The following is a 27,238-nucleotide window of genomic DNA, read 5'->3' on the forward strand; positions in this document are numbered from 1 at the left end:
AAGTCAGACATGAGTCAGAAGAGAAGGCGCCCGGTTCAATTTTTGGGACAACGAGCACCTCAAGCCATCAGGGACCAAAATTATGGCTCCGGAGAAAGGATTGGCTGGATGCGATGAGATTTCAAGTTCAGACCTTCAAATTTTTAGTTGTTATAATCAGACTCATTTTATGTAATTTTAGTTTTCTGGTCAATATTACTTGAGAGGTCCCTTTAGCTAAATAATATCCAGACGTACTAGAATAAGCATGAAAATTTACACTACACATCCATTCACAAAACTAAATAACAAGATAGTACTATACATATAAGATTAGAAAATGACAAACAAACTTAATCCCTGATTTAGAAATCTTACGTATATATATAGGACCTATGTCCAGATCAATTGTGTGAAAGTTTTAACAAGTCCATCCAACGTGAATTGACAACATAATGTATCACTCATAGTCATAAATGGGCAAGCATGTGAGTAATGAAAAGAGAATTCATTATCAATAAAGAAGTTGGCATCAACTAAATAGAATTTCAACAAGCCAAAAACTCAAGAGAACAATTTCAAAAAGGAGTCCTCGGTTTTTTCATATATAGGTGGCATCTAAACAACAAGACGGTATGTGTTTCAACAATTACAAACCTTAAACGACAATAAATCTGAAATAAAAGGAAAATATATTGAAAAACATACAATATTATGATTTGGTCAATTGGCCAACATATATATGATAAACCTAATAAAAAATATAAAACATATTGAGAGAATAAAATTTCCCTCTAAATAAGAATCTTTAATGACTAGATTATGAATGTTATTGTGTTGTGTATGAAAAAAAAAATATTATACTTATAGCAGTCCCAAATTTCTCCTCCAAAAAACGATAGATATGGAAGAGTCCTTTTCACCAACCAATAAAACATTTTCGAAGTAAAATACAATTATAGTAAAATTCAATTAAGATAAGAAATTCATGGCGAGCCCTAACACTTATTTTATACTCCTACTAATCAGTAGTTATCCGATTTTCAAGCCACCTAATTAAAATAGAAGGCTTCTTACTAGTTTTAAGGTTGTAAAATATATTTACATTTATACAGTAGACAATTGTAGGACAATTGCATGTAACTCTATTTAATAAGTATTCATTGATAACTTAAAATAATTACTCCGACCGTTTCAATTTATGTGTCATAGTTTGATTTAGCATAAAATTTAAGTAAGATAGACTTTTGAATCGTATGATTTTATGCTGAATATATGTGCAATGTACCAAAATATTCTTGAATCTTGTGAATTTAAACATGTCTTCACAATGTTGGAATTAAGTAGTTATGGCGAGTCTGCCGTCTCCAAGGCTTTCCCTTTTTCGGGCTGCTTCGAGTGCCGATCTTCGCTTGGGTCGGCTCCGAGGCTCTACCCTACTAAATATAGAAAATTACATTCAACTGCCAGGAATGTAAGACGCATAAATTGAAAAAAGAGTAGTAATTGACCAACCTCAACATAAATATAATTAGAATGATGGTGTAAAAATTCATTTATTACAGAATAGTACAAGATATAACTTAAATCCAAATAAAATTTGGCACGAAAAGCTTAGTCGATAGGAACTTCTTTTTGGTCAGCTTCACTGTACCTTATACTCCCCCTATATAATGATCCACGAGTTTTCTGAGGTTGCTTATCAATTGACAAAAATATTACAACAGTTGAAGATATATAGTGAATATGGCAACATTAACCAAAATCTTGTTCATTTCTTTTCTTTTCCTTTCAAGTGTATTTCTTGCAAGATCTGGAGAAGTTGGTACGTTATAATTATTAGAAATAGAAGCTCTAGTGTCTTTCCAATTCTGTAAATTGTTCGATTTTAGCACGCGCATAGCCTTTCTCTTTTTTTGTGGATTTAACTTATATACGCTGACAACCTAAATAATTGTAATTTGCACTATCAACGTATATACTTTAACCTGCCTTATTTTTTAGTTTATTAATAATTAACTTAATGTTTGGGCAATTGTAGATGACGAGAGTGAGTTTAGTTACGATGAAAACGCAAAGAATGGACCAGCTAACTGGGGCAACATTCATCCAGAATGGAGCACTTGCAATACTGGAAAACTGCAGTCTGCAATTGATCTTCTTAACGAAAAGGTTCAAGTTGTATCAAATTTAGGAATACTTCAAAAATACTACAAACCATCCCGTGCCACTCTCTTGAACAGAGGACATCATATGATGGTAAGAGAAGTGTATCATTAGAAACCTATAATATATTGAAGCAGTTTTTTAACGAGTGATTATTAATTTATTAATGCAGTTGAGATGGGATGATGGAGGATACTTGAGGATAAATGGAACTCAATATCAACTCGAACAAATTCATTGGCACACACCTTCCGAACATACTATCGATGGAAAAAGGCATACTCACTCACTAGCTTACATATATTCATAGAGTTAACTTATATGCATGGTGTGAATGATTTTTAAACTATAAAGTGTAATTTGAACTGTATATATAGAAGGTTGTTTGTCTTATTCATCAAAAAGAAGTTACTTTTATAATATCAAAGAACTTCGAGCTATAAAGCAAGCTAAGATAAGTCCACAGGCAGGATCAAAAATGAAGTTTCCCTTGTTCCACTCGGATTTTAATGTTAGGCTTGCCAACTAGATCATACTCGGATTTTAATGTTAGGCTTGCCAACTAGATCATTCTTCGGTGTGGATATAATCCTATGAGAAAGACCGAAGTCGTATAGCCTCAGTGAAGAAGGTAGTTATTTTGCAATGTTCAGCAAGATTAGCAAGCATGTTAGCAATGATATTACCTTCTATGAAGATATGAGTGAAAGTAAATTTGTCGTGTGCTCATAGCTTGAATCGGTCTAATGTCATCTTTAATATGCCAGAAGTGGTTAATCTCTTTCTTAACCATCTGAACAAACAAAAGAGAGTCAGATTCAATATTAACTTTAGAGAAACCATGGTCCATCCAATCACCAACTCAGACCAATTTTAGAGCTTGAGCCTCAACATAGTTATCTGAGCAGCAACCAAAATAAGCACCGAAAGCCATGAGAAATGTCCAGCATAGTCCCTAAGAACTCCATCGCCACCTACACTGCCAGGATTCCCTTTACTAGATATAGCCATCTACATTCAGTTTGAACTCATTGAAAGCAGGCTCATCCATTTCACCAGCTCGATATCTAGCTTAGGATTAATATGTTCAATCAAATGAGAGATGCTGACTATGGAATGTGACAAAAGTAAGTCAATTAAGTTGAAACTTAGAAAATGAAATTGTGAGAAATATGAAAAATATGAATCAATTCCCTCCGTTGCTCATATAGTCATATGTACCTTTCTAAATCCTTATTCCAATCTTTTTTTTTTTTTTTTTTTTTTTTTTTTTGCTTTAATTCCTTATATTTGCATTAGGAATTCATAAATATCAACAAATTAAATGCAGGTTTGATATGGAGGCTCATTTGGTACATGAAAGTAATGATGGAAAGATTGTTGTCATTGGAATCGTCTACGAGATTGGATTATTGCCTGATTTTTTCCTATCCATAGTAAACACAATTTTATTTGTTCCACTATCAATATAAGTTAATCGACCATTTTTCAGACTTTTGACATTGTTTACTTCTAATTAATCACAGATAGAGAAGGATTTAAAAGCTCTTGTTGATAGAAAAGGCACTGAAAGAGACATTGGAATAATTAGTCCAAATCTAATGATAATTGATGGCAGAAAATATTACAGGTATGTTGGCTCCCTAACAACACCACCTTGTACTGAAGGCGTTGTTTGGACTATTGATGAGAAGGTAATCAAATTCGGCCGATTCATTACTATAAAAATTTAATTAGAAAAAAATGAAATTAGCGACAAACTTCATCGGAAATTCATTGCTAAATTGCTCGTAGCTAATAATTTTTTTTTTCTAATCCATCCTGAAATAAGATTAGCAGATTTTTGTTGTCTAATTTTAAAAAAATTCGGTCACTGATATAGGTACTTCCATTTTTTGAATTTTTTTAATAATGCTATTTCCCTTTTTTCAATTTCCCAGGTTAAAACTGTAACGAAAAGACAAATGAAACTGCTCCGAGATGCTGTTCATGACGTGAGTTGCTACCCCAAAATTTTAATAGAAAAGATCTTTTTCTCTAATAGTATCATCTCTTATAGAAAATATGTTCATGACTTGAACATAATTTATTTACTTTTTTCTTTTCAATGTTTTTTTTTTTCAAATACCTGTTTGGTTGTATATTGTGTCGATTTTTCGCTCCAAACTTGAATATTTTTTCAAGTTAAATGCATGTTCAAACACAACAAATTGTGTTTTTTAAATAAAGTAAACCATTAGGTCTTAGCCTGATGGTATATTCATCATCGAAAGACCAAACTAATTCAACTTTCAAATACCATTTTCAATTTAATTTTAAATATTATTTTTAACAAATATCATTCTATTTATATCACGTTCTAAAATTTTCGTGAAAGATTTTTCAAAACCCGAAAAATCCTCTACCTAGCATTTTTTTTTTTTAATTGTGGGACTCAAAAAGGGTGGTCCTTCAATAAAAACACTCAAGAATCTACTTTTTTCCTAAAAAGGAATCTACTTATATAAATACATAAGGTCAAAGACAATAATATTTTCTTGACTTATTCTTCTCGTGTTTATCTCAGGAATATGAAACCAATGCCAGACCAGTTCAGCCATTAAACGAACGTTCTATCAAATTCAACAAACCTTGGCCTCTTGCTTAGGGGAGTGTTCATTAACGTCCCCAAAATGTACTTCTATCTTTCATTAATAATTATCTTCATGTCTAGGAATAAATATGATTTTATGTTAGGGGTGGCGTGGTGGGGGCGAGGCGAATTGAGCCTTGAGTAGAGACAATCAATATGAAATGTCACTTAAGACTTATTTTTTCCGCTTCCATTAGGGCTCTCATTTTTAAGGACTAAAAAAAAATGTTATCAAAAAATTTCGACCAAACCGAACCTGAAAAAATTGAAAAATTCCTCCACACCAAACACGCCCTAATTTCACCTCAGGAATTGTTCAATTAATGGTTGCAACTTTTGATGTTTTTCCACTAAACCACTGCAATCCAGTCGTCTCCTTTTCTGAAGGAATTTAAACAAAATTGCCATAACATCACTGCTACCTATATACTACTTACTATAGAAATGGCAGAGATCAGATCTCTGTGAGACGGCGACTCATGAGGACAAGTTTTCCTAAATTAGCAGAAGACTCAACATTATACAAATGAAGCAGGATTCTTCCACAACTCTGTAACCCAAAATTCAAATTACAAATAAAAGAGCCAAAGTGCAATTGCTTAAAAAGTATACTTGCACGCCTGATATGCATACACGTCCGTATACGTGCGTATTTGGATACTCGCCGGCACTACTCATCTACAGTACTAGCAATAGCAAAGGTATAGTTCATCACCCTGCAAGATTAATCGTTCAGCGTATCTGAAGATAGCGGCCTGGAAAAGAAAAAGAAAATACTGCATTCGACAACATAGAAATGAACTTAGAATCCTCTGTTTTTACATGTCAACTATGTTTTCTCTAAAAAGGATTGTACCAGATTTTGATCATATATTAAATTTCTATTGTAAGTATTCTAGATGAATCCCCCACCCATCTCTTTCACCAAAAATGGCCATTTTAACCAAGCAAAACCAAGTTTAAGAATAACAAAGAATATTCATCATATTTCTCCATGAGTAGACTAAGGTGATTTTGTGGGAAAAAAAAAAAAATGCATTAATGTGCATTTTAGAACTAATCGATATTATCCTCTTTCTTCATGTTCTAACTTAACAAAATCTTGTACCTCGAAGGTAGTTCCTTTGTGTTCAGACATTAGAGCAGTTAAAGCGTCTCTGTTTGGTCACTCCACTGGTAATTACTTTAGGCTGATAACGTTTGTGTAACCGCACAATCAAAATTACTCGTTTCTCATACTCCAGTAGAAATTAATTATGTCCTCCTTTACTTGGTTCAAAATCTGTTCTGAAGTTCTAAATCAAGGTTCTTCAATTTGAAGCCTAAATCTATGCTTACATATTGTCAGAACCGACACTATCCAAGAAGAGCAAAGAAAACTGAGATCAACACTAAAAGAACTTGTTGCATCAATCATTTGAAAAGGAAGATATGATTATACCATGAGATTTGACAATATGGATCATCATACTTACCCAAGAAGCTTTGAGAATAACATTGTTGATGTCAATTACAGAAGTCCTGTCACGCAGAAAGACATTTCCCCATGTTAATCTTACCGCCTAAGCAGAAAAACTTTGCGAAAAGCACATCAACACATTAGAGGAGCTTATTTCAGCAACTCTATTTCAAACCAGATTTGGCAATAGAAAGATGATACACACGACAAGATTAAATGACATGCTGCACAAAACACTTCTACTAGTGAGCACCAACCTATAAATTTGAGAAAGAACTCGCGAGTTGTTTAACTTGTGCTTCAACCCCATTGACCCAAGAGGAAATGAGATGATGAGCAATAGCAAAGGGCCCAGGGATAAACATAGGAGCAAGTTCCCCACTTTCTACATTGAAGTCGGAAGACAAGTTCTGTCCTCTTTCTACACCCTTACACATTTGGTCCACTTTACCTGCGGCCGTCCTCTGTGCCTTCTTGTATTCTGCGATTGTGATTGCCTTTTTCACATCTTCCCTGCTGTGCCATTTAGCATCTAGATCACAAGTTGATTCACCGTCAGAAAAAGAAAGAAAATTCCCATAATCATCAAAATATAAGGTGAAATTCAAACATTATAAGTCAAAGGGCGTCAATAAAAAATCACCATAATTAAAGATCTTCAACTTACCTTCTAATTCCTCCTTATCCACATTAATATCCAGCGATTTTGCGTACGCAAAGAATCCCACCATAAGTTGGCATGGCATGCTGCTAGGTCCAACTGCAAAAGGAATCATACAGTTAATTGATGATAACAAAAAAATAATGGCATGCAAGAAATACATATAAAATATTCGGTAACAATTACCAGTGAGGATACGAAAACCTCTAGAGACCATTTCATGAAGCAATTTATTGGCACACAATTAGATCGACAATGTTCAAAAGAAAAAGGAAAGTTGATATATCTAACTATAAACTAGGACAAGCAACTCTAGTTAGCCCATGCATCAATATGCATCACACCAACTCTAAGAAAGGATTTGAAACAATTGAGCCACTTTATTCACAGAGTGAAGCAGAAACAACTAATGGCGAGATCTTACCGTGAATATGGCATGCATGCCGAGATCAGCCATTGGCTCATCGCTGACAGCACCATGTAGATAAGAATTATAAGCTAATCCTAGACTGATGAAAAGGATAAACCTTTCAGGTTGGCAACTCCCGTCAATTATAAAGGACACAAGTTCAAATAAGATAGGATTAGAACAGCAATAGCAAGAAATCCAGTCTACAACTAAGAGGGCCGTAATTTTGATTTCAGAAGTTGCAACAACCTAGAATGCCTCAACTTCTGTAAAAATTCCCAGAACCTTGCACGGTTACTGCCTGCGGCAACATTCATGGCATAATCTACCATTGGCTTGTTATGCACAAGCATTCAACCAAAGGACAGGAACTTATAGGAAAAATAAAAAACAAAGTTGAGGTCACAGAACATTGTCAAACATGAAAGAAATGTCAGGATAATATCAAGAAGATTTGTAGCCAAATGAGCCACTCTAGTACTTTTTCGAGATTGGTAACAATTAAAAGCTACTCTAGTCATCGTTCCATACATTGTAATTAAAAGCCATTGATTCGTTGCTACGAAGCGAATCAAGGGTTATTGCTTTATGGGTGAAGTCATGCGCTTCAAAGAATGATGCATAAAGTTATCAAATCGGTCGCTTCTTTGAATCTCAATTTTGAGGAGTTAGATTAATATCGGCATTTTCGATTATTGGATGTTGAGTTATCGTTAGTACTAAATTCATGCATGTTTTGTATATATTAAATTTTCATAAATTGTGTGATGCACTTCTCTTTTCCGCTTCGAGTGTCGCTTATTGTCCTTCTTAAAAACAAAAATTCCATATAAAACAATAGGTACGGAAGGGAACAGACACCACAAATCTGTTTCCAAGAACATTACCAGGCCATGGCTGAGAACTATGGTAAACAACTTGTCCAACTTCAATACCGGTCTCCTCCCACGTTTCTCTTCTTACAGCCTCTTCCAAACTTTCTCCTGGCTACTAAAAAATTTAGATAGCAATTAACATCTATTCATAAATAAATTGTTAATGACAGGATCGAAAATCAATGCCGGCTAATTATAGACCTATTGAAAAGGAAAAAGCGGACAGCTAACAAACCTGGAAAAAAACGAGCTGCAGTACTATGCAGGAAATCCAAAATTGACACTCGTTCCTTTTTTGATTCAGAAAATTGAAACAATTTCTTTTTTATGATAAGACATGTCATTTTGTAGACCAAAAGATACTAGGGTACTTTTGGCTATGTTATAAATATTAGTGTCAAAACCATTTTTTTTCTTGAACTTCATACCCTATCAAGCGGAAAAAGAGATTCAAGCGATATGGAAGAAATAATGAAATCGATAATACAATACGAGAACACGGGATAATCAAAGCATAGGCTAATAGAAATCGGAGCATAAAAATTTATATTGCAATAAGACTAATACAAGCCTTCTACCTTAATTTGGGTCCTCCAAACCCTCCTATCCGTAATAGTTGCGCCACTGTCTAATCCCTATCCCCACTAATTCGGCCTACCCTACCTGAGAACCATCTCAATCTCGCTTCTCGCATCTTGTCTTCCACCGAGGCCACCCCACCTTATCCCGAATATCCTCATTCCTAATCTGTCACTCGGTGTGGCCAATAGGAAATACTTTACTTTGTAGAACTTGCCCTTAAGTTTTGGTGGCACACTAACGTGTAGCACTCACGGAAACCTACGATGTGTGACAAGGGAGGTACTTGAAACTACTTTAGTGTCAAAACCATTTTTTTTTCTTGAACTTCTCCATACGAAAAAACAGAGGAAGTAATACAAATTGACCACTGGCTAATAGGAAATAACTAATTTACCTCCATAAAACCAGCTAGACAACTCCACATGCGAGGCACAAATCTGGACTGCCTACTTAATAGCACGCGGTCATTCTCTTTGTCAATTACTAACATAATCACAACCTGTTGCAAGGGAAAGATATGCCAAAGAAAGTTAGGATTCCCATGTAGTATTTCAATATGCAAGTTCTCTTCCATAAACAAAGAAGAACAAGTAAACCAAAAAAGAGTGCAACCACAAGCAAAATATTAATCAGAGAGAAGAAAATCGATCTGATTGACATACTGGATCAACTCGGGGGTAGATTTTCTTCTTGCATAACTCATTAGAGCACTGTTTCCGTCTCCCAGCATCAGTTAAAATGTTCTTACCTCCACAAAATCCACAAAAACGCGATACCGTATGCCATTCTAGTAATGATCTGGCCTGATAAAATGCCAAAGCCAAAAAGTAAAACATTCAGTCAAACATGGTCACCAATTTTAGCATTATAGAGTATACAATAAACTAAAACAGAATGCTACCCAATGTTTGGATATGCACAGTTCAACAATGACAATGATGTGGCAAAAAATCCAAATTCATTTGCTCTATATCAGAAAAAACCTGATTCTAGATGGTATTATCAGGACTCTGGGACGCATCCACACAGCCTGAGGCAACCCTTAATACACTCTAAATGTGACCGTGGTTAAGAATGCTTTAGATACTAAAGTTTGAAATGCACACTTTTACAACGTGATGTTAACTGCTTAACTAGGTTCCAAATACATAGCACAAGATCCTCTGTCGAGCAGTTCAAGATACAGATAATTTAAAATCATTTAAGCCTCCATTCTAAGCTATGTTGCTCGGACTCAGCTACAGATATCCAGTAGGGGTACGGAGCTAGGGGTTGGATTTTTCATCAGATTGTTTCTTAGGATTCGAGGGCATGGATACAGGTGCTGGGATATGGCCAATAAATGTATATTACAACATATAAAGTATATATATTTTGATTAATTAAAGTTATTGAACAAAAAATAATAAAATTTAATTCTTTATAAACACCTAATATTTTATTCATAGGATATCTAGTGTCACAGCATTACAGCAAAGCATTCTCATACTTTATACAACTATGTATATATGATATAAACCCAAATACCCAATCAATCTATACTTCAGACATAAATATAGTCAAAGCACCCACGGTAAGTTTACTAAATCCAGTATGGCCCCACACCCACACCCACACCCGCGCCCATGTCGTGTGGGTGCGGCCGGGATTTTGAAGAATCCGAGCACCATAGATTCTAAGCCTAAATTATCTTTTCGCCTACAGGAATACAGGAATCCATATAACTTAGATAGATAAAATGAGCACTTGAAAAAAGATACATGGGGCCAAGGGGCTATCAGAAACAACCTCTCCATCTCCACGAGGCAGGAGTAAGGTCTGCGTACACTCTAACCTCCTCAGACCCAACTTGTAAGGTCTCCGCGAGGCAGGAGTAAGGTTTGCGTACACTCTACCCTCCTCAAACCCAACTTGTGAGATAATGACACTGGGTATGATGTTGTTGTTGTTGTTGAAAAAAGATACATGGGGTTAAACTACCTGTAGCCAGTGAGCTAGCTTATGAAAATGATGTCACTACTTTAATATGCCCAGTTAATTCATATAACTACTGATCACAAAGAAGTCCGCTAGAACAGCTATAGGTGATCCAATTCAACAAGAAATAAGAAGTGCATCAATGTTACTGCTATATAAGAATGTAGTTTTTGAAATTCTAATGAAAAGTCAAAGGTAAAAAGCATATACATGACCAGCAATAGCAAGTTGACCCATAGCAGAAGCATTTTCCCAATCAGTAGCAACCATGAGAGTCCTAAGCTCAACAAAACAAAACTGCTTACCACCCAATTCTTTAACCAATCCACTACCAGCCTCAGTCACATCAATAGCCCAATACACAACATAAACCCCATCACCTTCAGAATCATCAGAACCCAAATAAACCAAAGAATGTTCACTCAAATTAATCTCAGATTTCTCCAAGAAAGCCTTACAATCACCAAAACTCAACCAACCCAAGTGCCAATTCGGGTCAGTTGAATCTTTAACTGACCCGGCTAAAGGTCTTCCTTTTCTGAAAGGCAAGATCTTGAAATTAGGTGAATGGGGCTCTTGGGTTTGTGTTAAAAGAAGGGTTTTAAGGGTTTTAAGAGCAGATGTTGGTGAAAATGGATCACTTGGTTTTGGGGTTTTTTGTTTTATTGGGTTGCCTGCAAAAGCATGAGTCTTGAAGAAATTGGTAGACATAGTGGAGAATTGTGGGTAATGTACTTTCCTGAGAATTGGATATTTGGAGAGGGATACAAATTGGGAAGTAACTGAATTTGTGAAGGAAAGAAGAAAGATCATTGCTTGAGTTTTTAACTAATCATTGGTGTTTTGTTTTTCTGAAGAAGGAAAAGATTTGGTGGGAGAGTCGATGAGGTTGGTGTATGACACGATGACATCTGTCCTTTTGCTCCCTATTTGTGTTATTGTGGCGCGTTGTCTTTTAGTTAGCCACAAAAATTTCAATTGTACACCTTGGAGTGTCCAAATTTTTTCTTAAAAAATGTGAACTTCAAAATTGTGAACCTCTCCAATTTTTCTTATTCGTTCTTTATTTGTTTATTCTTCCTCGTCCTAATTTATGTGATAAATTATTATTTTTAATCTTTTGACATAATTTTACTTGAAAATTCTCATTTTAATTTTACTGAAATGATTTACAGCCCCATAAATATCTACTCCCTCCATTTCAATTATATGAACCCATTTGACTGGGCACGACATTTAAGAAATAGGGAAGACTTTTGAAACTTATAGTTCAAAATAAAGCCTTAAAAAATTTATGTGGTTTGTAAATCATTAAATAAAGTGAATTTGTTTTAATTAGGAAAGAAAGTCATTCATTTGAATTTAAAAAGGAAATAGGTTCAAACAAATTGAAACAGAGGGAGTATAATTTATTTTAGACCACAAATTTCAAAAAGTCTTCATTTCTTCTTTAAAACTCATGTCTAATCAAAATATATCACTAAATTAGGACAGAGGAAGTAACTAACTTTTTTATTAATTGCCGATTAAACATTACAAGACCATAGACCATAGTTAAGCTGACACAGCTCTCTCTATCCAACAGAACAAAACCGACTACGCCATCATAAACCTATTTGTATTAGCACAAGCCCCTCACCTAGTATATGAGTTTTCGTAAATTAGTTCTAATTTCAGGTGATGCTCTAAAATTACAGGCTTCTTTATTGTGGTAAATTTCAGTTTCTACTTTTCTTCTTAAAAAGATTCTGATTCCTCTCTATTCAGATGATAAATACATTGATCAGCATGTATCATTTTGAAGATTTAACCAGCTTGTAATCTTCTCTTAGAAACACTGTTAGTTTACTTCAAATGTTGCTGCCAATTTATAATTGTAGGATTTTGCATGTCTCTGCAACCAAAGAAACATTCTGTTCCATAAGCTCTCTGAGAATTTACGCTATACAAACAAATGCTGTCTATATTCATCATGAGTTTGGCATAATGCACAATGTAGATCTACATTCATGCCTCATTTGATCACTCTGTCAGCAGTCACTAATTTCCTCTCTAGTAAAATTACGTGGTCAACTTTGTTTTAGACCTAACATCATCCATCAACCAACTCTAGGATGATTCGCTAGTACTAATGACTAGTAATCTACCTGCTCATGTTCTTACTAGCTGTAGGATTCCATCACACCTGCTCCAATAGTATATTCAATTTTCATTTTCAATATATTTTTATGTTTCATGCACTTATAATAAAACAGAAGGGAGTTCAAGTAATTTATTTTAAAGGGATAATTTTCCATATCTAATAGAGACTAAGGGCATTGAAGTTATGAGATTCAATTTTGCTAGTGAGGTCAGGGTGAACTTAGAGACATTATCATAAAAGTAAAACTGGACTAAAATCATATTAATATACTGTTGGTTTTGTTGTGATTGGAGTCGAGAGTTGGTGATAACAATTTCTTAAAAAGAAATTTCTGGTCATCATACAATTATCAGTCATTTCTACCATGTGCAAATTGCATGATACGAACTAGAATATTCTATCTGACTAGGATCTGAATTGCTAAACATTGAAACTCTCAGTCGTTTCTACTATATGTAAAATATTTATACACATTGCATGCATGGGATATAGACAGGATATATACATAATATACAGTGATATACATCTAACATACACAGTCGTTTTCTCCGCAATATTCAATTTCGAATGTTTTTATATATCAAATCCAACTCGAAACTAAGTGCATACAAATTTCATAATCGAATCCTCCAGCCTATTTCCAACGACATATGGCAATACCAAGTTGACTTTTAACGCAAAATTTGAGTTTAATTGAAATCGATTCGAAGCTTCAACTTAACAATATTAGCGGAACCAAATTTCTCAAATACTACAAAACTCCTTAGAATCTCAGACCTCGAATTTCTTTAACGGCGAACTTCCGAGTATTTTGGAATCAAAGAAGGATGAATTGGAGGTAGAGAGAAAATTGAGAAGGATAAGTTTAGATTAACAAGTCTTGATATATAGGGTAATTATTTGAAAATGTCTATATATTAAATACATTTGCAGCTCACAAATCATCATGTGTTGTAAAATTCTCTAAAGTGAAACTTTAAGCATCGGACGAATTGGCCTATGACTTGTTGTTTAGCTCATCTTGCTCCAGTCCATCTCAGTCCAACTAAACTTTTGGGTATAATTGGGTAATGGATCATTTTGTCACCCCCACAAGACGCAAATGTCTCAGAGATATCAAGCTCTAGCTTTGCATCACCATGACTACCCCAATTAGCCCATTTGACTTCACCACTTTCTATGGTGATCCTGTTGGACACATAGTGAGTGATTGGTTCCTAACTTCAGAGGCGGATTTTTTAAACTCTTGGGGTTCAACCTCTTAATTTTTTTAAGTTGAATCATTATATTTCTAAAGTTATGGGTTCATATCTACTATTTATTGTAAATTTAGTAAATTCTTACATATAAATTTGTACACCGCATCGAAAGTTTGAGGGTCAATTGAACCCCAAATTATAATGCTCCATCCGCCCCTACCTAACTTAATCAATTTTGTTAGGGGACTCTGAATCTATCTAGAAACTTGATAATCTGCCTTCATTCAATGTCTACACTGTTGTAAATCATTCAATATGCCTTGCCCAAAAAAATGTTGCTCCTCCTTATGGAAACATTAGATCAGTATGTTGTATACAAAACTATGGAAACAGAAAAAGCAATTAGAAGTTCTAAGTTTTTTCAAGCGCTGTATCGAAACACCTTAGATGCACACATCACATCTTTTTAGGCATGATGATAATTCGTACAAATGTCAAGTAAAACAAAAGGTGAGCCTCCAACAATCGGGTCTAGGAAAGTACTTTCATGAGCCCAAACTCATTTCTTGCGTCTTCTTTTTGAAGGAAATTTACACTTTTAGCTGGCCAGAGGAATACAACAACAACATATCCATTATAGCTGGCCAGACAATTGTTATTATAAAAAACAGTCGGTGAATGTATAATCAATGTATAACCAGTGAATTGTACTCTAATTATATACTGATTACAAACCTGTTAGCTAGTTTTTGTAAAATTGTGCAGCCGGCCAAAATTGTATAATTCACTTTTTCTTATTTACTTGGACGTTTGAAGAATTGTATGGTCACGATTCACGATAGATTTAGAGACTGCATCCATGGAAGAAACGCTAAATAATGCGTTCATTATTCCTTATTTTGAACTTCCCTTTTGATTTTAACTATGTTGATCTGTAAACAACAGCTCGCTTCCAATATTGTTAGAACTAAAAATTGATATGATGAAACCTTTCACGATATAATTTACATGCATGGAGTATTTTAGCAATGTTAATTATGTGTCTAATAAATGAAACCTTAATTGTGAAACCATTGACATCTTTCTGGAGATTTTATTTCTTACTTTAATTTTTAATTAGAACTTAACTTTAAAAGAGAGTACTCCGATCCAGAACGTAACCTCTAAGATAAACTCTCTTTTTGTACTAATTGATCCTAGAGCCGTCAATGTCGGCTAACGTCCGTGGGCAGACTCAACCCAACACGTTATTTGATAGGGTTGGGCTTGAATTTTTGGAGCCCATTTAAGAACGAGGCTTTTAGCCCGGTCCAAGTAAGCCTGTTGGCCCATGGGCTTGAGCGCACGTGGATTGAGCAGGACCGTGGGCCAAATAAAAAATATAAAAAAGTGAATATGTTAAGACAACTTTGTCATAAGCAGATGAGATGATGTATTGTTGTTGGATACACCATAAGTGCTATGGAAGTTTCTTTGTACTTTTAACGGATGGAATATTGTCATTTTCTTTTGTGTTTTATTGAGATGTATTACATAAAGCTAGGTTAATACACCTATTTAATTAGCTAGTTGTATTGCTATTCATTAACTGTTTTGTTTGCTTATTAATACCTCTATTGGTTCGATAATATCAATTATTAATATGTAAAGTGTTAACAATGTCAAAAATTATTCAATTTCACAGAAGCTTTTGTCCTACAAGATCGTTTTGTTGTCTTAGTTGTACCCAAAATATTTGCATAGAATGGTAGAGATTTCATATAAAAGCCATACAATCAAATCTTTACTTGAAGCCAAATACAATAAGCATTATTAGCATCATTTTATTTGTGGATTTGAGACTTGGTTAGCAAGTAGTAACACCATGTAATATTGTCTTATAAATATTTATGTTAGCATTTTTAAATTTGAATTTAAGTTAAAAGAATTATGAAAAATATCTTCTTCTTTTTTAAAGGTGGTCTGGCCCGGCCAGGCCCGCAACCCACGTAGTGATGGGGTGGGCTTGTTATTTTAAGGCCCATCAAAATGGTGGTTTTTGCGTTGACAGCTCTAAATTTGATCCATTTGTGTTAATACCTTATAGCGGGGGTGTCAAATGAGGCGATTGGATTGAATTAGGGCGGGTCAAGAGCTGATAAGGCTGAGATGAGCTAAATAATGAGTCATTGCCCAAGTCCAACTCCTACCAAGTATTAATTTCTTTGTTTGTTTTCATAAAATTTATTTAATTACTAAATAAAGCTAAAAATTACTTTTTCCTTTATTATGGTTATATATGACTAGTCAAACCAAAAAAACTTTGATATAAGTATTTTTACAAGGGTTTTTTATGGGCCAATTTGGACTATATATTTAACCCAAAGCAGCCCAACTTTTAGATTTGCAGAATGGGGTATGTCAAAATAGGTTGAGTTAACAAATGAGCGAGTCATTAACCATCCCAAACTTGGGTGGGTTGGATGGATGATCATGTTTTCATGGGTTATTTTGCCAGCCCTAGTTATAATCGATTGAAGTGCACATAAACCCAATGTTTAAGTTAGAAATTTTTGCATGTCTATTACCTCAAAACAACTTCAGACATGCATTGTCTGAAGGTAGGCTTTTGAAGTTTCATACGGCTGAACTTCAGCCATATGTGCTCGAAGTTCAGTTATTTTTGTTTGACTCAATCATTGTTGCTTCAATTTTGTGAACATGCATCTAGCTGAATTCAGTCATATGACACTTCAAACACTGCATATTTGAAGTTTTGAACTCTGAAGTTGTTCCGAAATAGGTAAACATGTACCATCTTTAATTAAAAACTGAGTACAGTTTAAAAAACAATATAGTTATTAACTTACGTACACTATGTGCATCACACATTATATACGGTCTCATTCAACAACAATGTGTTCATATGTAAATCAAGTATATATGAGGCGTATTATAACTTTGATTATAGGCATCACCATCCCTTTCTTGACAACCAGAAGTTTTGGAACAAGTAAGGAACCAGCTGGGGTTACTTCAGAACTGAGTAAATTCAAATATTCCACTTGCTGATAGCTACTCTGTGTTGAATTCATCTCCTTTTTAGTCCTAGCTGATAGAGAAATATGATAAACTTGCTCTGACATTTTTAAGTGGGTTGATAAATTGGGAGCCACTATGTACCCAAGTCCTTTCCTGTGGTTCCTGTTAGAGTCCTTGCCTTTTTTTTTTTTTTTATAGAGATAAATTCGACATCCTTTTCATCCATCTAATTAATAGTATATACTATGAATTTAACCGATAGTGTAACTTTTATATTATCAGTATATTTCAACCAATTACGATAGAGTATTTACTCTTTTTCAGATTATCATATTAGATCTGTTATGACCAGTTACGAGTAAATCATATGGTGTAAAATAATTGTTACAATATAGTCAGTATACAGAAGTTAAATTTATATGTGCATAAAGATAGCCATATTTAGGACCACTTGGAAATGTTAAACAAGCCACTTTCTGGCTTAGCTGCCTCTTTGTCATTGCCCTTTCATACTAGTACTGTACAAATTTCACGCTTATCACTTGTGCCTTTGCTTCTCAATTTTATTACTGTTACTGTTTACATATGTATACAATTTCTGGTACCAACTTAGTGAAAAAAAAAAATCTTGCCGACGTTAGTGCATTATTATTATTTTATTTCATAAATAGTATTTTATTTAAGTAGTAATTAAATTGAAATCCGAAGGCCGAAGCTTAAATATATCAAGAGGTACTCCACACAAAGTTTGTGCCTTACTATGATTTCTAGCTGCTATTAACACAGAGTACTAACTACCTAGGACTAATTGAGACAACTAATTTTTTGTAAACAACTAACTCAAAACTCTACATTTAACTTTATAACTTGTCGTGCACTCTCTCTACGTCAACTTTAATCATTAGCTCTTTATTATTTTTATTTTAGAAAGAACTGCTCAAAGTATATAGCATATTTATCAGGAGCTTCGGCATTTCTATCAATTTATAGTGTAAACTGGTTGTGTAAACACTTCTAGAAACATATCGACCAAAAGTTAAAGAACATAAAGATGTAGCTAGTGCATTAGGTAGGTTATTAATTTTAAAGAACTATTAATGGAAATTGATGTAATGGGGATTAAAAGGATATAGTAATAATAATGACTTCCAACATGCCAAACCATGATTTTTAATTGGAAAATAGCATTTTGATCCCTCAGTTATTGGTGAATTCTGATTTTGGTCTTTATAATATATGACTCAGCATATTTAACCTTCATAATTTATTAGAATTTGTGCTTTTGGTCCATTTATAGGAAATATGTTACAATTTGAATATTTTAGAAGTATATTACTCTCAAATATGGAGTAAAATACAACCTTAACATAACCTATAGTATTAAATAGTGGAATGGTTTAATAATTCTAAAATTTGTGATATTCACAAACAAAAGGATCAAAAGTGCACATTTCAAGTAATTGGAGGTTAAATTTACTTAGTTAAATATCAAGAAGACTAAAATTGGAATTTGCTAATAACTAGGGGACCAAAAGTGCTACTAACACTTTTATTAATTTAGATTTACATCGATAGGCTAATTAAGTGGAGTAACCCTTTACATTATTAAAAATTCTTCATTTTGAGAATTTTAAGATTAAATGGATCTTAATCATTGCATTACATCCCTCAGTGATTCACATAACAGTTATGATCACGAAACCTAGGTTGTACGCAGTACGATAATGATTTGATTTGAATAGTCATTATCCAAATAAAGTAATAGCGACGCTAACCAGAAAATTTAGAAAAAAAGTACTCTACACTAGAACTGGGAGCCAACAAATGGCCAGAAAAGTGTAAACATCAGTACTCAGTACCAGAAAACTATGTGCTCCATCCATATGACCATATTAAATGCATATAGTAAACTCATATATGATTAATGCAAATGGAGTACTGTTTACTTTATTTAACGGCAAGAGTTGGTTTATGGGTCGAAGTACTTGAACTTATCGTCACAGCAGATTTGAGTGGAAGAAAATTAGTTAACGAAGATAATTTGAAGAAAGAAGAGGAAATAATAGTTACGCAATGTATAACTGTTCTATTCATTTTGTTGTGAAGAGGATTAGTACGCGTAACAAACACCGGATCCAGATATAATTCGAAGCACTTCTATTTTAATATCGAGTCCTACTCAATACGAATGGCCAATCACTTCTGACTACTAGGGGAAGGAAATTATTCATGTATTAAAAATTATATAGTCAATATCATGTTTGGTGATTTTTTAGATGCTTTTTTATATAAAATTCAGCGTACCAAATATGGTGTTTGGTTATTATTTTACAATTCCACATCACTAAAATATGTATAAGTTATGAGTTAATTTATGTATTATTTTATGAAGGATAAAAGTTGGAATAGCTATTATGTACTACTAAACCTTGCATTAATCCTAATACCTACATAATATTAACCAATAACCAAACGACTCCTATATCTAGATATTATTTAGAATTGAAAAGGGCTATATGATGGATGATTCTGGTTGTCGAATAGATTTTGAATTTTTTTAATTTATGATTAAAATCATACATATACAAGGAAGTATAATTGATTTTTATATAATAATAGTATGTGTATTTTAATCTGTTATTGTAGCAAGTAACATGTCTTATTTTTTATATCATTAATCTATTTTCTATGGACAATTAATATAATTGCGTATCTTTCTAGATGTTGTATCACTCGGTATGTATCGTATAAAAGTTAAAACTCTTTAATATTGTTAACACGTGATGTATTAATCGAGCATGGCTTTTGGGAAAGTGTATACATATAGGGCATGGAGGTGATATGCCATTCTTTTCACATGCCAAGTTAATTACTACTGAGAGGAAAAGTCTCCGTCTCTGAAAACCATGCAGTTCTTTTCTTGCCTCATTCTACTCTACCTCTAACGTCAAATGCTGGTCCTGTTCCACTTTTTTTTTCTCTTCTTTGACTCCCCTATCTTTACCTCCTGCTTTATTTTCAATCTAATTATTCGATATTTAAAATTTATTGATCCACCGAATAAGTTCACTAAGAGAGGTAAAATGCTTCTCATTCTGATGACTCACCACACTGTGACTCGTATTTGACTTGTGTCTCAAGAACCCCACACGGAATAATATGCAATTTGCTGGCTTATGTACGGATACATACTACTTGTGAGGCTCATAATTGAGAGGTCACAAATAGCAGTACATATTATTACTAATTTCTGAGATTACAGTGATGAAGATGACAAGTATCGACATAGGGCATTACACCTTCTAGTTCATAAATAATTAAGGATCTAAATATAGTTTGTCATTCAACGCTAGCTTAGAGGAGTCGAAGATCAACAACAACAGTAACTATACCTTAATTTCAAGTAAGTGGATCCTAGAAGAGCATATCCCAACAACGTACAAAATTTTCCATATAGTAACGATTCAATCATTAATTAACTAATGTTCTATGGTTGTTGACCTATTGTGAGGGACCTCCTCCTTTATTCGGATTTAAAACAGATAATACGAGCAATCTCACACCAGCAGGAAAAATCATCCATAAAAACATACTAAATGAAAACGTTTTGCTGGTAAGCACATATTGACTGCTATATTCAAGTATAGGGTAGATACTTGAGCAATATGAGTGGCTGTTCTTTAGGCGTGCTAGGCGAGGTTTTTGCCATGCTGTTATGGAATACAGATTGTGGATGACGTGGCAACTTGGTACATGTAGGAAAATCCCAATAATTCTTCCCTGCTACTTGTCCAAGGGGCATGGAAGTTATTGTCTAGGTGTTGTATTGTGTCCCAAATATTTATACTATTAGGTCATTTTTATCTGTTATAGTAAGTTAATTACTTGTCTTATGCTTAAGATTATAATTTCATTTTTAATGAAAGATTATTTGTAAAACTGTAAATATCTTTTAAATGACATGATTATATAAAAATTCTTTAAAATTGTCGGTCCATATAAGTTAAACTCTTACTATAAAAGGCAGTGTAACTTGTTCCATTATTTATACTCCCTAGAAAGCAGGCAAGATACCTAGCACACCCACACAGAAAGAGAAATAGGAGATGGAGAAAGAGAGGGAGAAGGAAATGAAACAGTCAAAATTCAAGAAGATTTGTGTGTTTTGTGGGAGTAGCGCTGGAAAAAGAAGCATATATAAGGAGGCTGCAGTAGAGCTTGGAAGAGAACTAGTAAGGAAAATAGAAATATTACTCTGTTTTTTCTCTGTTTTTAACACTTTCTAAATAAAAACCCTGCATCTCTTGTTTATTGTTACCTTATACTGTTAGAAGCAAAGAATTCTTGCATATAAGTCAGCTTATGCACACATTTTCTTGCCTGAACTATGCCTCAATCCCAAGCAAGTTGTATCGGCTATATATCTCATCATTGTCCATGTCGTGTTATTTAAGCCAGTTTTTGTCCAATAATGAATATGTTAGGGATTGACCTAGTAATAATGATGCCAAGAACTTTTTGTTCAGATTTTTGAAGTTAGTATTATTTTTGCTTGTATAAAACAAGGTATCAAGAAAAATAGACCTGGTTTATGGAGGAGGCAGCATAGGTTTGATGGGTTTGGTCTCTCAAGAAGTTCACAATGGTGGTCGTCATGTTCTTGGGTCAGTTTGTAATTGCAAGTGTTTAATTTTTCACTTATATAATGTAGTACTAAATATCTATCTTCTTTACCTCCTCAACATGTCAAAATGATGACCCCTATATAACTAATTTTTGACATGCTCTTGCATACAGAGTGATTCCCAAGACATTAATGCCGAGAGAGGTATGCCTTTCGTCACAATACTAGTACTCATGACGTTGATTTTAAGATGCTAATTTGACTTATATACTCCATTAGTTTAGTCGAGTGAGAGAAAATATGAGAGCAATGGTTGAAATTTTAGTTTGATAGATAAGCTTCATATAGAAGTATAAATGAATGTGATCTTAAAACTTGTTTATAGAATGGTGTTTAAATATTTGGGACTCTCTCAATGTGAAAAACAGTAGCTAAATTAGAACGAAATTAAGGAGTATTATGAAGCTTTAGGTTCATCTTATGCTAGCCTCTCACTTGCAGTATTTGCTAAGGTTCATCTAGTCCTAGCCTCTCACTTGCGGTATTTGCTACCTCACTCTTATTATCTTTGACATGAACTTTTTTCAGTTGGTATGTGATCCTAAAACAGGAAGAGAGAATTTTTGTTAGTTCATTAGACGTTTGTTGATTTGGTTTAATTTATTATAAGTATTTTAGTTTTCAGAATTTTCTCGTTCGAGAGCTATCGCTTTCTTTATCCCATTCCTTCCTTTTTCTTCTTCTGGTCCCCCCTCGTTCTAACACCATTGGTCCTCTTCCGCTGCTTAATTTAGACAACAAAAAGAAAAGGGAAACTCTTTCTTAGTCTGAGGAGTTAAAATGTACCTTCTTGCTGAAGCGGACGTGATTTTAAGTCGCCAGGGACACTATTATCTTAACATAAACACTAACAAAATTTTAATAACGACTGAGGGATAATATTGTGTCGGACCGGTCACTAATAGTGTGATTGGAGAAAATACAAGTATATAGGTCAAATATATGTAATAAATAAAATTTAACACAAAAGAAAGCAACGAAAGAGATAGCTACGATGGTGCTAAATTTCGCGCAACATGTAAGTGATAGTGCATGTTCGAATCGGGCGGGCAAAATTTCATTTAACGCTTAGTGTTTTTCTAAAATAGGCTAAAAGAAATAATTAAAAGTGACATTCGGGTTCGATCGGGGGTGACATTTAAGGGAAGCAACCGGTTATTAACGCGTGCGTAAAGGCACTTTCGTTTGTTAGAGTGTACAATTAAATATATACTAATTTTTCAACATATATATACATAATTTTTTTCCAAAGGGCACCATTACATGTAGGTCCGCCTCTGCCTTCTTGTACTTATCTTCCTATTCCAAAAGCCATAATACTCTCATAAATGTTCATTTATACTTCATTACGCCTGAACTTTCAACAGTAACAAGGAAAAGCTAAGTTCGTAGTTGATTTGTCGGTGTTTGCAATTTGGACACGGGGTTCAAGAACGAAAGAAAGATATTTGCGTTAATATAAATCATCTCAATTAGAGTAAAATGTAAAGTTTAAAATCAAAATGATGATAATAAATTGAGATAGAAAAAAATACTCCCTCTGGATAAAAAAAAATGCCCACTTAGCCTTTTTTTTTTTTGGATCAGAAAGAGTGTCCACTTATCAAATCAAGAAAGAATTAATCTTGTTTTTCTAGATTTGCCCCTATTAAGTGTTATATGATCAAATTCCAATGCCTATTTAATTAGGGGTAGTTTAGTCAAGTTATCTATTTTTGTCTAGGAGTTAGTACTTTCTTAAGGGGTGTGCATATGCCTAATTGAACACTTTTTTTAATCCGGAGGAAGTAGTTGATTTGCTGGCCCAATTGCGCAGGCAACAACTGTGACGAGGCATAACGGGAATTGGACTAACGAAATGGCTGTCCATCTTTAATAGCCTGTTTGGCCAAGCTTATTTTTCCCCCAAAAGTACTTATTTTTTCAATAAGTGCTTATTTGAAAAAAGTGAGGTGTTTGGCCAAGCTTTTGGGAGAAAATAAGTGCTTCTGGGGAGTAGCAGAAGTTTTTTGTTAAAAAAAATAGCTTTTGCCCAAAAACATTTTTTTGAAAAGTACTTTTGAGAAAAATACACATAGAGGCACTTTTTAAAAGCTTGGCCAAACATTAATTACTGCTCAAAAATGCTTTTTAAATTAATTGGCCAAACACAAATTGCTTTTCGCCAAAAGTGCTTTTTTGTAAAATAAGCTGATTTTAGAAGATTGGCCAAACAGGCTATAAGTCCTCTCAACAAGCAGAGATTCAAATTTATAGATCATAATGATCAAAGAGTCAGCAGATTCAAAATGAGTATGATGTTATTATATATTTTCTCTGTCCCATAATATGAAGGTGTTTGATTTGATAGAAAGTTTAAAAAATAAAGGAAGACTTTTGAAACTTGTGGTTTAAAACAAATCATAGAAATTTGTGTGGCTAGAAATCATTTCATTAAAGGTAAAAAAGTAAATTTAAAGTTGAATTTTCACTAAATATAGAAATGTGTCATTCTTTTTTTAACTGACTAAAAAGGAAAAAGTGTCATATAAATTGGGCCGGAAGGAGTATATATGTACAATCTTAGTTAATTCATTTTTAGTACTCCTTCCGTCCCAAAAAGATTGTTCGCTTTTCGAGAGTCAAACTTCTTAATTTTAACGGTATGTTTGAACATTAGAATCTTTATAGTTTTCAAAATAAAATTTACATATTTAGAAACTACGTAAAAAGTACTATAAGTCACCATAATTAATAATTTAAAATATTTAAAAGACATATAAAAAAATTACGATCAAAGAATAACTCGTTTGACTCTCGAAAAGATAAAAGTACCATACCCTTTTGGGACGGAGGGAGTATATGTGTACGTGCACAGTTCGGGCAGAAAGCAATGGGTGTAATTGAACGTGCCGTGTTGCCTTGTTCTAACATCAGTTACGTACAAGAAGTGACTAGAGAGAGGACCCTGCTTCTGCAATATGCATTACAAGCCTCATCGTCTTCTTTTTGTTCTTTTCCCTAGTCCTGTTTTCATTCTTGTTTTATGTTGTTGCAAATTAATTACTACTTATGAGCCCTTTTACCCATCCTCTGCAGCCCAAGCTAAAACCCCCACCAATAGTTTCTGGAGATAATATGCAGTGACTGTATGTATCCACTTGTGTGGGGCTAAAAAGTTAGTATGTCAGCTGTAGTGTGTGTTTTGGATTGACTTGGTGTGTGGGTATTTTTGCATTGACTTTTAATTTAAGTCAGTAATAGTGGTGCCACTGCATGCAGATAACTGGTGAAACAGTAGGAGAGGTGAAGGCAGTTGCAGACATGCACCAGAGGAAAGCTGAGATGGCCAAACGTTCTGATGCCTTTATTGCTTTACCTGGTTCCTCCTCATTCTCCCATTTTTCATGATATAACAACTAGTGCCTTTCTTTCTTTGACTTGTGGCCAGTGGCGAAGACGCGGCATGCATTAAAGGATTCATAATTTATTATACATATAAAAAAAATCTTATATATGCAATGTAATTTTCTGACACAGAATGTTCGTATGGACTCCTCTCGCTCTAGCTCAGCCTCCTGTATCTGCCCATATAAATTCATGTATACAACATAGTGACCGTGTAATATGTGAAAAAGGAATTTTACTGTTCATATATACATCTAGAAGATGATGGCGGAAATGATCAAAACGGTCCTTAGTGTATTGGAATTGGTCTATTTTGGTCCTTGATATATGCACCTTAATGGATATGGTGCTCGACAAAAAAGATTCACTTTTTTCATACATTAAGCAGCATATCTATTAAGTCCTGCGTTGTTCATGGAGCGATCTTCTTCTATGTAACTCAAGTACAACTTAGACTGTGATTTTATACGGTTTAGTTCATGTATGTGATTACACCGTCGACTAGTGAAACAAATTAGATGGATGATGGGAGAACTGTGTGTTCTAGATTGTTGTATTTTCCTTCAGGGTAAATCTATCAAAGACCAAAATAAACCAACCAAACATTATGGACCATTTTGATCATTTTCTCGAAGATGATGACGATAAGCATTGTAGTTCATCACTTTTTTACACAATCAGATTAAGTTGATATGCATAAGAAATAGTAATTGTTTATGAGCATACATAATTCACTGATTTATAATTATTAATCCGCTCAATTATCGGAACCATAGAAGATTAGTTTAATAAATTACAGTACCTTTAATTTGAAAGGAACTTTGTGGCAGCTCTAGTGAAATTATTGGACTACTTGGGTAATACTACAGGTGGCTATGGAACTCTAGAAGAGCTGCTTGAAGTCATTGCTTGGGCCTATCTTGGAATCCATGATAAACCGGTAACTTTCATATACTACTGAAGCTTTCTAAATTCTCTAATCAACTTTGAAACTTTTCCATGACTAACAGTAACAATATCTGAATGGAATAATATGTATTTAATGCAGGTGGGATTACTGAATGTGGATGGTTACTACAACTCCCTCTTGACATTTATTGACAAAGCAGTGGAGGAAGGATTCATTTGTCCCAACGCCCCGCAAGTTTTTGTATCAGCTCCTAATGCCAAGGAACTTTTAAATAAACTCGAGGTAAATGCTTTTTCTAAATTTCATTTTAAAAAAAAAAAAACACAAAAGATACAGAACCGATCAAGGCTTATAGTCTAGCAGTAAAACTTTTATGAAAGGACTTCATAAAAGTTTTTCTGAGGACGGAATTTAAGAAGTAAATCTTCATTTTTTTCGTTTGGGAAGGTACATATGCTTATGGCTATTTACTAGACTATTTGGTATTTGGAACTTATTGATTCGACTAACTCAGATTCGTGTTATGAGATGAACTTTATGCATGATTAATTATTTGTATCTAATATACATGTATATGACCATTTTCAGGGATATTTTCCCACTGATGAAACTGTCCCCTCAAAACTTAATTGGGAAAATGAAGAGTTGGAGCAAAGATCAGGACTTTAACTTCAAGAGAAGCAAAGATGGTTCCATGTCAACTCAGAAGACTAATTTTAGAAAGATCAGGAATTTAACTTACTTGCAGTTGTTTTTTCCTATATTTTTTTTTTTTTTTTTTTTGTGGTCGTAAGTTGGAAATTGAGATGAGCTTCCTCTCTAGTAACTTCTCTCTGATCTTCTTTTTTTTTTTTTTCTTTTTTTTTCCATCAACTTCTTTTTGATCTTCACTTTCCCTCAATTGAGGCAACACGGTTACCAAGTGTTAATAATGATCATGATGGTTTAAATTTGTTTTAGTCTAGGAACTTCTAGTTACGTACAACTCCCTCGCTCCTTCTCATTTTATGTCACGCTATTAATTTGAGTGAGTCGGAGAAATAAGACAGAAATATTTTTAGAACTTGTGGCTTAAAATAAATTATAGATATTTGTATAGTTATAACTTATAAATCATCTTATTATTATGAATCAAATTTAAAAAAAAACTTAAA

General features: G+C 33.9%; 3 protein-coding genes across 6 annotated transcripts; 2 read left to right on the forward strand and 1 right to left on the reverse strand.

Moving 5' to 3' along the window:
• Nucleotides 1–1,680: 1,680 nt before the first annotated feature.
• LOC132052774 (bifunctional monodehydroascorbate reductase and carbonic anhydrase nectarin-3-like) lies at nucleotides 1,681–4,949 on the forward strand. The gene is made up of 7 exons (XM_059444454.1): nucleotides 1,681–1,804; nucleotides 2,021–2,238; nucleotides 2,318–2,421; nucleotides 3,476–3,581; nucleotides 3,672–3,839; nucleotides 4,086–4,139; nucleotides 4,712–4,949. The coding sequence occupies exons 1-7, from the start codon at nucleotides 1,726–1,728 to the stop codon at nucleotides 4,790–4,792; spliced, it is 810 nt and encodes a 269-aa protein (XP_059300437.1). The 5' UTR covers nucleotides 1,681–1,725; the 3' UTR covers nucleotides 4,793–4,949.
• Nucleotides 4,950–5,075: 126 nt separating this feature from the next.
• Nucleotides 5,076–11,649, reverse strand: LOC132052771 (nudix hydrolase 19, chloroplastic). 3 transcript variants are annotated; one of them, XR_009414027.1, is made up of 8 exons: nucleotides 10,951–11,649; nucleotides 9,426–9,566; nucleotides 9,158–9,262; nucleotides 8,194–8,293; nucleotides 6,904–6,996; nucleotides 6,494–6,768; nucleotides 6,219–6,298; nucleotides 5,076–5,493 (listed from the first exon to the last, which is right to left on the reverse strand). XR_009414027.1 is itself a non-coding variant. In XM_059444452.1 (8 exons), exons 1-6 carry the CDS (start codon nucleotides 11,551–11,553, stop codon nucleotides 6,494–6,496), a joined length of 1,317 nt encoding a protein of 438 aa, XP_059300435.1. In that variant the 5' UTR covers nucleotides 11,554–11,649; the 3' UTR covers nucleotides 5,076–5,532; nucleotides 6,253–6,298. The 3 variants fall into 3 exon arrangements, 2 of the variants coding, with proteins under 2 accessions (XP_059300435.1, XP_059300434.1); XM_059444452.1 differs by having other exon boundaries at nucleotides 5,076–5,532; nucleotides 6,253–6,298; XM_059444451.1 differs by having other exon boundaries at nucleotides 6,253–6,298; nucleotides 10,951–11,648.
• Nucleotides 11,650–21,131: 9,482 nt separating this feature from the next.
• On the forward strand, nucleotides 21,132–27,052 carry LOC132052777 (cytokinin riboside 5'-monophosphate phosphoribohydrolase LOG1-like). 2 transcript variants are annotated; one of them, XM_059444458.1, is made up of 7 exons: nucleotides 21,134–21,335; nucleotides 21,670–21,767; nucleotides 21,901–21,931; nucleotides 25,049–25,148; nucleotides 26,044–26,114; nucleotides 26,223–26,366; nucleotides 26,673–27,052. In XM_059444458.1, the coding sequence occupies exons 1-7, from the start codon at nucleotides 21,210–21,212 to the stop codon at nucleotides 26,751–26,753; spliced, it is 651 nt and encodes a 216-aa protein (XP_059300441.1). In that variant the 5' UTR covers nucleotides 21,134–21,209; the 3' UTR covers nucleotides 26,754–27,052. The 2 variants fall into 2 exon arrangements, with proteins under 2 accessions (XP_059300442.1, XP_059300441.1); XM_059444459.1 differs by lacking the exons at nucleotides 21,670–21,767; nucleotides 21,901–21,931 and having other exon boundaries at nucleotides 21,132–21,335.
• Nucleotides 27,053–27,238: the final 186 nt, after the last annotated feature.

The sequence above is a fragment of the Lycium ferocissimum genome, chromosome 4 (assembly GCF_029784015.1).
Source record: "Lycium ferocissimum isolate CSIRO_LF1 chromosome 4, AGI_CSIRO_Lferr_CH_V1, whole genome shotgun sequence".
In the NCBI taxonomy this organism is placed as follows: domain Eukaryota; kingdom Viridiplantae; phylum Streptophyta; class Magnoliopsida; order Solanales; family Solanaceae; genus Lycium; species Lycium ferocissimum.